This window comes from Gekko japonicus, unplaced genomic scaffold, assembly GCF_001447785.1.
Source record: "Gekko japonicus isolate JY-2015 unplaced genomic scaffold, Gekko_japonicus_V1.1 scaffold114, whole genome shotgun sequence".
Classification (NCBI taxonomy): Eukaryota; Metazoa; Chordata; class Lepidosauria; order Squamata; family Gekkonidae; genus Gekko; species Gekko japonicus.
This window is the reverse complement of record NW_015173125.1, coordinates 1,377,002-1,391,353: the sequence shown is the minus strand read 5'-3', so window position 1 is coordinate 1,391,353 and position 14,352 is coordinate 1,377,002. Positions and strand designations below refer to the sequence as shown.

The window sequence follows — 14,352 nt, the reverse complement described above, 5'->3', positions numbered from 1 at the left end:
CATCTCAGTCCCTGAATACTCCTGCTATACCCAGGTGCTGTCATTCCACTCCGTGGTCTCTCATTCAAGTCCCTGAACACTTCTGTTACTCCTAGGGGCTGTCATTCCACTCCGTGGTCTCTCATTCCATTCCCAGAGAAGTCCATTCCACATTTTTATTGCAACTCAAAAAAACCCAAAACCCTCAAAGCCCTCCCAGTTCTCACTTGCGAGGAAAAACCATTAGGCACATCTAGGTGGTCAGCTGTGTTGGTCTATGGCAGAAGAACAAATGTAGAGTCCAGTGCCACCTTTAAGGCCAACAAAGGTTTATTCAAGGTATGAGCTTTCATGTGCATGCACACTTTTTCAAAGACTAGGCAGTTCTCCCTTTTCCATCCCTCATGCCTCCTTAGTTCACCACTGCTGCCCTATTTGCTAGAGAGCAAAGACTTCCAGTCCGCCAGTCCGCTTTCCCCTTCCCTCGCCTGTAGAGCGCCCAGCTTGCCAGCCCCTCCGCTCCATCGGGAGCTGCTGCCACCGCCATTCTCAGGATCGTTCTGGTGCAGGGGGCTGAACCAATTGTCCCTAATCTACTAGGCTCTACTGGCCAAACAAATGCAGCTGAATCATCGGCATCCTGTTCCCACTGAGAGGCATCTTTTGTGAGAGGGGATTTAGAGCGTTGCCAGTAAATCCAGCAAGTTTCCTAAGTTGGGGTTTCCAGCGCAGCACCCGGCACAGCTTGCCATCGAGGTGCTCCAGACACTCGTGGACGGCTGCTTTGGCTCTGGGCATCGGGGCACTTGTGCTCCTGGCGGCCGGGTGGCCAGCAAGGCATTTGCGCTCAGTCAGCTTGTGGCTGCCCAGCTGAGTTCTTCTCCATCATGGGGAGTAGTTTCCCAGCCCCCCCCCCAGGCCCCCAGGTAAGCTTTCACTTCCTGGCGCCCAGCCACGAGGCAAGGGCCCGCCATCCACCCCAGCAGCCGAGTGGAAAAACCGCGGCTACCCTAACATGAGCATGCCCAAACCTTACCTTCCACTGGCTGGGCGGGCGATGAGGAACCGCGTGCGACTCTCTCTGGCTCTGCGAGGCCAGGCGGCTGCCAGAGTCCAAGCTAAGGATCCGAATCCGATGCGGGCGGCGGCCCACCACGCCGGCAGCACCAGAGCAAGTGAGGGGTCTGCTGGGAACTGGGGGTGTGCCCTTAGGAAGCTGCTGGGGCGGGCACCCACACTCCTCCAGCCAGTGGAGAGACGGAGACCTGTCCTGTGCGGCTGTGCCGGAGGCAGCTAGAGGGGGAAATCAATTTGCACAGCGCAAGCTGCACACAAGAGGGAAGGGAACTGATGCTCTAGCCCTCATCTCTATGGCTTCCATAGCCATAGAGACTTGAGGACCTAAATTCTAGAGTGTCACTTTTCCGGCCGCCATTTTTTCCCCCCGGGGCCCAATTTTAAGAAAGCGGGGAATCATTTATAGAAAGCATCCCAAATAAAGGAGTTGTAATAAGTATTCTTGCAGGCTTCTCATTACAGAGTCACATCATCTGTTCAAGTGTCTGAAATATGGTGTTATGCACTTACACTGTCTGATGTTCTGGTCTGCTCAGCTCATTCTGTTTCCACTGTTGTTAGAAATATTCTTGTTGACTTTAAATGGAAGCAGAACTGTGTTTGTCTCTCTTTTGCCTTCAAGGTGTTTCCATGTTAACTTTCCTCTGTCTTAAATATGTAGTTGCCAGTATTTCCAAGTCTTTAAAAATAACATAGTATAGGGACAATCAAGTTCTGCTTTACTGAAAATTCTGCCAAGAGATTTTAACTGACAGCTTTTGTACAAACACGATTATTTTTCTCACCCTTCTAAGGAGTACACTGCTAACAGTACTAGATATTTTCCTTCAGTGCAGCATTTATTTTGGGCTAGCACAATAAAAATTAAATATAAGAATTCATTATGCTGTCTATAATGATGCTTTAGTATCAAAGAACGTATCTATTAATTTCAGAGGATATATTTTTAATTGATTCACTCACTGCTGTATGCATTAAGCAGTTCAGCCATAGGATGTGTTCTCTCAAGAGTCAAAGTATCAGTAAATGAAGATGTAATGCAAGCTGATGGGACTGGAGAAATAATACTCTCTTTGTCTCTTGTCATCTGTGGCCAAAAACCAATTGTTGAATAATTTGCATGAGAGAACAATCCTGTCTTTCATTGAATTTTAAAAGGTTTCAGCAGTCTTGTGCACTGTTTCCAGTCCAGAATATGGTTGTTTTACATTCTTTCTTATGATGGTAAGGGTGTTGTACAGATAAAGTGATGGAAAAAACCCAAAATATGCTTCAACTAAGATTTAAATTTGAATACCTCAGATAACATATGAAGGTATGATCCAGGTAAATAAACAAACATAATATTTAAAGTAGGAACAGTTAAAGGACAATTAAGAATTATTTTCTTAATGCTTGTGGCCCCAGTGGGGCTTGATTTTAAAGTGCAAATGCCTAAAAGAGGTAAATAGTGACTACATATGCTCAAACTTGGTGCTTCGTGAACTTGTTTTTTAAAAGGAAACATTTTTAGTAATGGTGCATTTCACCATTTGGATGCATGCATTCGTCCTTACTTAAGCAAACACAGAAGAATTCCGATAATGCAAGTTTATCCTCCCCATAACCAGGGCTATTTTTGGGCAAGAACGCACAGGGACGGAGTTCCGGCTGGCTCCTGAGTTGGCCACGCCCAGCAGGAACTCATTAGAATAATAGGCCACACCCAATAGCAGGAACTCATTAGGATTGGCTACATTAGGGGTGTGTGGCCTAACATGCAAAGGAGTTCCTGCTCCAAAAAAAGCCCTGGGTTTTGACAACAAACAAGGTAAACAGAATAAGAAGGGAAAGGTGGGTGTGGCTGGATGACCACACTTCTGATAACATGGGGTGTGGCTTAATGTGCTAATGAGCAGTGCTGTCAGGGTGTGGCCTAATATGCTAATGAGTTTTGCTGTCGGGTGTGGCCTATTATGCTAATGAGTTTCTGCTGGGCTTTTTCTACAAAAAGAGCCCTGCCCATAAAACTTCTACTTCATGTGACTTTGAGGGCTCTTTATATTTTGTACTACCCACAAACTGTGCTTAAATGCACACTTGCCTGCATCATACAGAAGTAAGTAGTATTAATAAAAATATTCCTGTCATTCTGGCTACATTTATTATGTGGTGGTGAGACATTGCACACCACTGGCACTGGCTGGGATTTGTGAGATTATCACACTAACAATAAAATACAGCTGGAGCAGACTTTTTAAAACTATTGTACAGAGAAACTGTAAAATTCTGTAAAATCACAAGGAGATTAGCACATTGCTTTCTTCCATTTTCTCTGCCCACAGGCAGTTCTAAAAATGAAGCAAGTCCAGTAGAGATGAGGCTTGCTAGGGTTCTTGTGTCTGACACCCTATAACCTTTTTTGTATATTTGCTATTTTTGTCCTTTATAGAAAAAGAAGTGTTGTGTTTGTCCTGTCGTCAGTCCAGGCCACATACATCTTAGTGGTTTGGCTCTTCCTCCTGTTTGTCTTCAGGTGTGCCTTCCACTGTTGTTGCTCAGCCATTTGTTAGGAGTCCTAAACATAGAAATGCCTCTGATCTGTGGCTTCAGTATTACACTGCAGAGAATGTGGTGTCACTTCAGAATGCTAGAGTAGAGGAATGTGCTTTTAATAGCTCAACTTTAGCATTTATTTTCCATTTTGCCTTGTTTTAAACTCAAAATTTGTGGGAAATACTTTAGTTTTATTTATTTATGTATTGCATTTATAGCTTGCCCTTACGACAAGCGAGCTCATGGTGGGTAACAACATAATAACAGTACAATAAATATAATTAAAATATTGAAACAAAATAGTATAACATTAAAATTGGTGGTCACAGGCCAAGGACAGAAATTGGCTGGTTGTGAGAGGTCCCTGGCCTGTTGGTGTGGATGGATATAGCCAGCTATTATTTGATGGGAGACAGAAACCTCAGGGAGGTCATGCATGGACATCCGCTGTGTCAGCTGAAGGCCTGGTGGAATAGCTCCATCTTCAGGCCCTGTGGAATTGAAGCATATTCCACCAGGCAGGGGCCAGGGCAGAAAAAGCCCTGGCCTTGGTTGAGGTAAGATGGATGTCTTTTGGGCAAGGGACCATGAGGAGATGTTGATGCATAGACTGTAATGCTCTGCAGGAAAAGGTGGTCCCTCAGATCTGTTGGTCCCAGGCCATGTAAGGCTTTGAAGGTTATTACAGATCCTTGAAGCGAATCCAGAACTCAACCAGGAACCAATGAAATTGGCAGCATGCCTGCTGAATGTGAGCCTGCACAGGCATCACCATCAGCAGGCATGCTGCCGCTTTTTTTCTATCTGTAACTTCCAGGTCAGCCTGAAGGGTAGAGTGAATTGCAGTAATCAAGCCTGGAAGTGACCATTGCATGGGTCACTGTAGGTAAGTCCTGGGGTGAAAGATAGGGTCTCAGTAACCTAATCTGCCTAAGATCGAAAAAGGCAGATTTGGTGACTGCGGTAACCTGGGCTTTGTTAGCCAAATTGCTCTATTTCTTAATAACAGATTGGGGAATTATGATATTAATGAGCAATTGGCATAACTATAGAACCAGACCTGTGTATACTGGAGTTAGAATTCCCAAGAACCCAAGCTAAAATAATGATTTCTTTACTAAATATTCTCAAGCATACAAACAGTAGTCAAACATTCACACACACAATACAGAACTAAGAAAGCAGAGGTGATTTATACTTAATATTGGGGTCAGTTATGGGGTGATACTACCTGTCCGGACATGCAGAGGTCCATGAAGAAGGGATTATGGCCTAAACTCAGAGGTTTAGGCGTGGGCTGCCAGTTGGCATCAGTGCAGAGGCACACCGTCTGAGGCCATGTGCCTGATGGATATAGACATTGGAAAACAATGCAGACCAATGGAAGGCCTTGGGGGCTGGTCTCAGGTGAAGACAATAGATTATCAGGGCCAATTAGGTGTCTCAGATTATCAGGGCCAATTAGGTGTGTCAGGAGGGGTATGGCCTGATGTGACCAATGAGCTTCCAGAGAGGCAGAGTCTGGATATGAGATTAAGCCAGGTGTTGGATGGTTGGGCTGGGAGTGTCCATCGTGGAACAATAGAGTGGTCTGGCATTTCCCTGGTGCCAGACAAAATAAATGATGTTTCTTAATGTGTGGCAGGATGAACCTGAATGGGTGACCATTCACTAGACATGGAAAGTTAATGCTTACCTCGATAGGTCTGGCATAGGTTTAAGAATGCAGATATCTTAGACAAATATATGGAGACAGGAATGAGAGGATTATTCCAAAGGTATTCCCTGACATATAGGTGAAACAGGAGAGGGGGATGGAAACATGCAACATACTTCATTCACTACAATAGCACAGACCAGAGGCTTTTTGTCCCTGCCTGCCTGTACATTTGACAGACAAAAGACTAGGCATTTGGTCAGTAGAAGATGCCTGAGGCAGGGGCAGAGACTTGCTCATTCTAGTCCTTTTTGGACTGAGCTAGTCATGGGGGGGGGGGGTGGGTTGCATGAAGGATGCTTGGCAGTGCAGCCAGCCTGAAGAATTCTCTTCACTTAGCCTGAGTTTTCGTAGGGCACTGCTTGTGGTGGCTCAGAGGTTATTTTGGGGGGTCTCTCTCTCTGGAAAGACCACCCCGGGTTCAGGGCTGAGGATGCTGTCAACAGCCTCCATGGAAAGAGACGTATCCAGTGTTACTCCCAGGCTTCTCGCCTTCTGGGCTGGCACCAAAGGCATCCCTTCCAGAGTGGGGAGCCTGATACCCACATCCATTCCTCCCTGACTCAGGTACAGGACCTCCGTCTTCAATGGATTTAGCTTCAGCTGGCTCTGCCACAACCATCCAGTCACAGCCTCCAAAGCCTTGGCCAAATTACAGGGGGTGGAGAACGGATGGCCATCCAGTAACAGATAGAACTGGGTGTCATCTGCATATTGATGGCAACCTAGTCCATACCTCCGGACTGACTGTTTTAAAAACCCAACAAGACTCTCTGGAGTAGATCTATTTATTTATTTATTTAATTCAATTTCTATCCCACCCTCCCCACGAATAGACTCAGGGCGGGTCACAAGGTCACACAAAAATCATGATAACAATAACATGTATGTAAGTTAAATAATTTAAAAGCAACATTTTAAAAACAATGATATAAACTTTATAAAGATAATTTCAGATGCTGAATGGCAATAGCAGGCGTGATTGGATTAGGTGTGATATGCAGAGCGGTGGAGATATCAGCATTGGCAATGAGACAGGAAACCTAGGTCTCTGTTTGGTAAAGGAGGATTCAGTCCAAGAGGATACAAAGAATAAATGGAAATAATTCTGAAGTAGTGAGCAGTGACTCACAAAAACACATAGCCTACCATAATTTTGTTAGACTTTAAAGGAGCTACTAGACTCTTACTCTTTCTACTGCTATTAGAATCCACAACATTCAAAAATCAGTGCGGGAACATTTTAGCCTTCCAGGGCATTCAGTTGCTGACCTAAGAGTAGCAGTTCTCTTACAAAGGAATTTCAAAGAGAGATTAGAAAGAGAGACTGTAGAATTACAACTGATCATGAAGGTCAAGACAATGCAAACTCCTGGACTGGATAGAGACCTAGGTTTCATCTCTTATTACCAATGTCTGCTATTGTCATTTGGCATCTGAAATCACTTCACTCTCCAAGATATAAGAACAGATGTACTCACATTCAAACTGTATCTGAAGAAGTAAACAGTGACTCATGAAAGCTCATGCCCTGCCACAAATTTTGTTAGTCATTAAGGTGCTGCCGGACTCTTGATCCCTTTCACTAATGAAGGTTTTCTTTCTCACCTCTGAAGCAGAAAATAGGAGAGACTCACCAAAAGGAGCTATGATGGAAGAAGCAGGAAGCAGCACAGAGTCAGTTGCTCTTGGTCCAGATTGTAGCCCTGCAGGGGCCAGATCCAGCCCATGGGCTGTATGTTTGACACCCCTGTGCTAGAGTATCTAAAGACGTCACCTCTGGTTTTTACTGGAAGTGACATAAGCGTGCAAGTACTTATAGCAGGAGACAAGCTGGCAGGAGACAAGCTTATATGCCAGAAGACCTCTTGCTATAGGAAGGCCTGGCATCCCTAAAGCTAACTGTAAAGAAAATATAAATTGTTTGTAAGCAGAGTAGTTTGCTACCATTCTGAATACTGATGTTCAGTTTACTAGAGATGCACACCTAGAATGTTAATAAATTCATACTTCTAGCAAAATCATATGTGTGCGTATAATTGCTTTCAGAATGTGGGTCTAAAATTTAAAGTTTTCCATCACTGTAAAATATAGCGTAATTTTTACCAGTAGTGGTGGAAAAAGAGAGTGGGAAAGGAGCTGAAAGTCAGGCTTTGAAGTCTGTTCTCATATGGTCTCTGCCGATTAATGTAATGTATTTGTTCACATTTATTCAGAATGTGTTTCAGTCTGTGGATCCTTTGCAAACTCTTGCCTTTTTGTGTTCCTGTGATTCTCAGTATTGACAGTGCTAAGCTGCTGCCATTAGCAAGCAGCATTGCAAAATATTTCTCCATTGTGGTTTTAAGCTTGAGAACACAAGACACAATTTTTTGGTTAATGAGTTAAAAAGGAGGTATTAAATATGGAAAAGGAAATATTTTGTGTGACATTAAGGGAAAAAATATGACTGAGTCTGGTCATATATTTTGCTGTTAACACTTTTACTTTTTCCACTTTTGAAATCTGCTTTAATCATGATATTTTAACTTTAACGTGAAGATTGTTCCAAAAAGTTAATATATCAGAACAGAGATTTCCTTGTGCAGCAGTTTAGCCCAGTAGGACTAATGCAAGTATCTGCTTCTATGTCATAATTAGGATTACCAACCTCCAGGTGGGGCCTGGAGATATCCTGCAATTACAACTGTGTCTCCACACTGCAGAGATCAGTATCCTTATAGATGTTGGAAATGTATGTGTTTACAAGGTCTGATTCAGTCATTATAGGGTTAACTTGTATTCCTAGTTTGCTATTGTTTAGACTGACCTGGAAGGGATACCTGGCACTAAGCCAATGGGGGATTTGCCCGGGAAAAGTAACTTCTATTTTGATGCAGATTGGTCATTTGTTCCAGGTGACTTCCTTTCTAGGGGTCAAGAAGAAGGAGGAAATCTCCATTACGTGTGTGCTTGTCTTCAGTATAGGAAGCTTAGAAATGTAGCTCTTAGTGTTTTGTTAATTTGTAGCAATCCCGTGTACCTTTTCCCTTAGAATAAAGTATTTTAAAAAGCAAAGAAATCTCTTCTTTCCAATAGAGCAAGATCCATCAAATAGTCTGAGTATTAAACAATTTTTGACTATTTACAACAATAGAAAGATGCTGCTTTGAAGGGTTGACTGTGACACCCAACTGAGGTCCCTCTGCTTTCCAGATCCCACCATCCTCAGGCTCCACCCCCAAATCTCCAGGAATTTACCAACCCCGAGGTGGCAACCTGAATTGTAACAATTAAAAGTATAATTGTGACATATTCTGTTGCAATAGAATATGTCTTGGAACTTAAATGCTTCCACTGAACTGACTCATATATTTGGGTAATAATGGCCCCGGTCACACGGGCCTGATATCGCGGGGGGGAGGTGTGGCTGTTTGCCCCGGAGCGAACTACCGTGCGGCAGCCGGATCAGACGTCCCGCCCGACGTCCCGCCAATGTCCCGTAGTTGGGGGGGAGGTGCCGATCATACCTCACTCGTGCGGCGCGGCAAAGAAGCGCCGCCGCGGGGCTTGTGTTGGATTTTTTTAACCCAAGTGTTCGCATGCAACGTTGGGTGCTTGTGCGCACCCGTGGAGACTTGACCAAAAAACCCCTTTTCGCAACAGGACATGGGCAGGCGCCGGATGCTACGAGCTAACTCTGGAAATGTGGTCTGACGCCCGCCCTTGCCCCGCGGTTTCCGGAAACTAGTACCTCGGAGGTACTAGTTTTTTACAGCGCATCTTCGGAGTGAAGCCTCAGGTGAGCCACGGGAGCTCTACGCTTCTCAGATGTGGCGGTGAGATCGCGCCCGGAAAATCCGCCTATCTTCCATCTCTCTAGCATGCCTAATGCTCCGTGTGACCGGGGCCAATGTTTTGTTTACATGTGGGCACCTTAATATGAAATTTGCTTAACTGGAAACAAGTCCGAAGGCCAAGTAATATACAGAATTTAGGATCTGAGCTGGGGTTTCTAGCACTGGTACAAAAGACACCCTATACTCTTGAGCTGACCCCCATACCCTGTGCCCTCAAAAGAAGCAGCAGCTATTCATGTAGCATGGTCATGTCCCCCTCATGTAGCATGATCACGTCCCCCTTCAAGCATTCCCAGCTCCTTAATGATAGGAAAAACTTGGAAAACAGGTTAGGGGTATAGAGCATCAAGTCTAACCTTGCAGTATCCCAGGGGCTTATTGCATCAGTGTAACTTTATAACCACAAAGCCACCCTGAGCCTGCTTTGGTGGGGAGGGTGGGGTATAAATGGAATAAATGAATAAGTATGAGTGTATTAGCTTAAGGTTATGTCTACCAAGACCCATGTTTAGGTTGCATAGGGTACAGCAGGATTTGAGATCATATGCTTTCAACATTTTCTTTTGATAACTAAACATGTGCGATAGTGTTGGCTACAAGGTACTACCCTTTTCAATACTGATTTTTGTATTTAAGAATCATTTATCTGAAATCAGTAGATCTGTTTGTAAAACAGCAAACAGAGCATACACACATTGCAAGTAGATTTCAAAAATTTGTTTGCTATTTTGATTGATCTGAATGAAAGGAATGCTTAGGAAGAAAAGGCTATAAAAAGACCAGTACATGGACTGTAATTCAAAAGTGTGTTCTTGTGCTATGTTTGTATAGAGATATGCAAAATCATGGATACAATCTAATTTATAATACAGAGACCAAGCATGATAACAGTTTGCAAGATTACACAGAGTTGCTGAATCTCAACTACAGTTAGATAAATGAGGTTGATCTTCAATGTCAACATCAAAAAATAGATTTTAAATATTAGACTCTGACTTTGAATGTTTAATTTAGACTAAAATAAAATGTAAGAGATTCAACAGTTCATGATCTCATTTGGGCACTGTTTTGGCATCTGCCTTCATCATGAAGTCAAGCATGGACTATAAAAATGCACTGTTCAGCAACAAAGACACTGTTGGTACATTTCGTAGAAAAAGAGTGCAGGAGCTCATTAGCATAACTTATTTGCATATGCCACACCCCCTGACATCACTGGAAATTTGTCAGAAGGTGGGAGAACTTGTACCTGAATAAGCCTTGGTCTTAAAGGTGCCACTGGACTCTTGGATTGCTAGTTATGGGAGGACATGCAGATCTGCCCTCACAGAGGAGGGATACCTTTTACCTGAATAAGCCTTGGTCTTAAAGGTGCCACTGGACTCTTTTGGATTGCTAGCTATGAGGGGACACACACAGATCTGCCCTCACAGAGGTGGGAGAGCTTGTACCTGAATAAGCCTTGGTCTTAAAGGTGCCACTGGACTCTTGGATTGCTAGCTATGGGTGGGGGGAAACGCAGATATGCCCTCACAGAGGAGACAGAGTTTGTACCTGAATAAGCCTTGGTCTTAAAGGTGCCACTGGACTCTTGGACTGCTAGCTATGGGAGGACATGCAGATCTGCCCTCACAGAGGAGGGATACCTTTTACCTGAATAAGCCTTGGTCTTAAAGGTGCCACTGGACTCTTGGACTGCTAGCTATGGGAGGACATGCAGATCTGCCCTCACAGAAGAGGGATACCTTTTACCTGAATAAGCCTTGGTCTTAAAGGTGCCACTGGACTCTTTTGGATTGCTAGCTTAGGGGGACACACACAGAGATCTGCCCTCACAGAGGAGGGAGAGCTTGTACCTGAATAAGCCTTGGTCTTAAAGGTGCCACTGGACTCTTGGATTGCTAGCTATGGGGAGGAACATGCAGATCTGCCCTCAGAGAGGAGGGAGAGCTTGTACCTGAATAAGCCTTGGTCTTAAAGGTGCCACTGGACTCTTGGATTGCCAGCTGTGGGGGGGGGGACATGCAGATCTGCCCTCAGAGAGGAGGGAGAGCTTGTACCTAAATAAGCCTTGGTCTTAAAGGTGCCACTGGACTCTTGGATTGCTAGTTGTGGGGGGGAACACGCAGATCTGCCCTCACAGAAGAGGGAGAGCTTGTACCTAAATAAGCCTTGGTCTTGTTTTGTTTTGCGCTTCGATTTCACTGGGATCCCTTTTCGTCAGGGCTGGTGTAAGGCTTCTCTGGGAAGCCACTGAAATCGCAATGCGTGCACCTACCCAAAGTAGAGGGCCCCTGCTGGCCTGGCCCAGGTGGGGGTGTGAAAGGCTTCCCACCCCACCCCCTTATCAGTCCCATCTCCCACCGGGATTCTGCCCGGGACTGGCCTGTGCGGTGCCAGGCGCTTTGCAGCAGGAGACTGATCAAAGGCCAACCCACCCAATCATCATCAAGGGAATCGTCCAATATGTGGCTCGGATCGCTTTCATTCTAGTCTACTCTGGGCTGGGGGGGGGTTGCTCCTGCGGCACTTTACGGACTCCTAAGGCTTACCAGGAACTCCTCTGAGCCACCCTGTCTGATAAATGAAGGGGGTCTCCAGCTGACCGAGTTGCCTTAATGTGGCACAGGGAATTGTAACGGGGGGGGGGCGTGGGGGAGAGACCCGGGAAGCACAGGAAAGTGCATGGGTGCTCGTGGGTTGAGGAGGGTGGCACGGAGGACGTGCATGGCCTCAGGCAGGTAGGGGGCCAAGGCAGTGGCGGGGCAGAGGTGCAGGAGGAGGCTGAGGAGGTGCAGGATGCCTGGGCGGAGCTCCTTGCAGGCCTTGCAGGAGTCACCAGGGCCCACCTTGCAGAGGCACAGGGCCAGGGCCAGCATGAAGACGGGCAGAGCCTGGGCAGGCTGGGTGCCGTGGCCCAGGCAGTGGCGGGCCAACTCGCAGCAGCACTCTGCTGGGTCGGCCAGTGGGCCGGGAAAGGAGAGAGGGGTTGCTGGGAGTGGGGGATGGGGCTTGCTGCATGTGCCCGCCCCCTGGGCTCCTCACTGCTGGAGCATCACTCCTCTTTGCTCCGGCAGGAAATGAGCACTGGGTACCATCCTAGGCAGTGTTATGCACTTCTTTGCCTATCATTGTGGATGGACTTAGAAGGGTATTTCAGGATTACATTGTAGGAAAAGCAGTTAGCTCTGATAAATGAAGTTGTCATAGAACATAGGAGGAGAGGCAGTCCTGAAGATATGTGGGTCGAAGGCCATAAAGGGCTTTATATGATCAGGCCAGTACCTTGAATTGAACCCAGTAGCTGATGGTTAACCAATGGAATAACTGCAAAATGGGTGTAGCTTGCATCTTCTGGCTAGTTCATGATAATAACCAAGCTGCAGCATTCTGCACCAACTGGAGTATCTGAGAGACTCTGAAGGGAGACTTCTGTCAAGTGCATTGCAGTAGTCTAGTCTTGTTATTACTATGGTGTGGATCCAGGTAGCCAGATTGGCTGACTCAAGGTAGGGGGTGCATAAACTAAGTTGGAAGAAAGCATTTTTGCAGCTGCATTAACCTGCTTCTCTGAAAGTAATGTTGGGTCTAGTAGACCTAGGTTCTTAACCGAGTCAATCAAGGGTCTGCTGAAGCCCATCAAGAGTGGGAAACACAATGTTTTAAGATCTCAGTCTTCCCAACCAGCATTTCCTCCATCTTATCAGCATTACCTCCATCTCACCATGACAGTCAGGCTGATTCTGCATTGGCTTTTCGCTCTGTTGTTTTACCAAACCCACATCAGAACAGAAAAGGTGCAGCTCAAAACCACATTCAAATTCCCTGGGGCAACACTGTACTGACTGCAAAGTCAACCCTGACTGCAAAGTCACCCTATGCAGAAGGTACCATAAAACCCGATGATCAAAGAAAGTGAGTGGCATGCAGTGTAGTGGCTATTAGCCACAAGGTATAGATAGGCACTCTTGGTCTGGGGCAAGTGATGCTCTGTATTCTTGGGGCATGGGGAGGCAACAGTGGGAGGGCTTCTAGTGTCCTGGCCCCACTGGTGGACCTCCTGATGGCATCTGGTATTTTTGGCCATTGTGTGACAGAGTTTTGGACTGGATGGGCCATTGGCCTGATCCAACATTGGCTTCTCTTAAGTTCTTCTGTAGAGGGTACCATAAAATCTGATGATCAAAGGAAGTGACAGCAGCATGCAATGCAGAGGGGAATTTCTGTTCCAATGTGGGTTTGGTATAATAATGGAGGGAAAAGCCAATGCAGAATCGCCCTCAGTCAGTGGCTCAGAAACTTTTGATAGCAAAGTCCAGATTGTGTGTTGTCAGTATATTGATGGCATCTAATTCCAAAATGATGCATGAATTTTCCCGAGGACTTTACATAGGGATTGAATAGCATGGGGGATAAGACTACATCCAGTGGAATACCACTGAATAAATCCCACCCTGATGATAACTTGGCCCCCAATTATATGCAACAGTTATATTCTCAAATGTTCACTTGGTAATTCAGAAAAGGGGGTGTGGAACTAAAGCGCATAGCTAAATGGCAATTTCTAAGTTATCTGCTGCTGGCACACTTCCTGAAAATGGAGCTTCTAAACCTTGAATGCTTCAGGGCTGAGATTTAATGATGGAGCAATGTAGAGTTCTGTGTGAATTGGATGAAGTCATTTTTCCCCCAACTGTGATTATAGCTGATTAGTACAGTAGCCTTTTTTAAAAGGAAGGAAAGGGATTATTTTATGCTAATCCATTTTTTGTTTGTTCCCTAGCTCTTGGATGCTCTGAATGTCGAATGGCACTTACGAACCCCACAGGATTTTTTTCTTCTCCCTGCTTTCCAAGTGATTATCCCAACAGTCAAGCATGCAAATGGACCATCAGAGCTCCTTCTGGATTCATAATTCAAATAACGTTTGTTGATTTTGAAATTGAAGAAGCTCCAAACTGCATTTATGATTATCTCACACTAGACACCGGAGACAAAAAGGTTAATTTTTGTGGAGTCACTGCTAGAGGTTTATCATTTAACTCTTCTGGGAATCAAATGGTTGTATCATTCACAAGTGATTTTAGTATCCAAAAGAGAGGCTTCAATGCCAGTTATACCAGAGGTAGGTGAATGTAAATAGTTCATGTTTCTTTTTTGTCACATCCTTTACATTCCAAGATTCTGTTAAGAGTGTATTTTTGA

General features: G+C 45.2%; 1 protein-coding gene across 1 annotated transcript in view; it reads left to right on the top strand.

Annotated features, from left to right (window-relative positions):
- The first annotated feature begins 13,933 nt into the window (after positions 1-13,933).
- Positions 13,934-14,352, top strand: part of ADGRG6 (adhesion G protein-coupled receptor G6) — a 132,687-nt gene continuing 132,268 nt past the window's right edge. Inside the window, exon 1 of the mRNA XM_015421988.1 lies at positions 13,934-14,272. Coding sequence (XP_015277474.1) covers positions 13,954-14,272 — 319 coding nt within the window. The 5' untranslated portion in view covers positions 13,934-13,953. The remainder of the gene's footprint in view (positions 14,273-14,352) is intronic.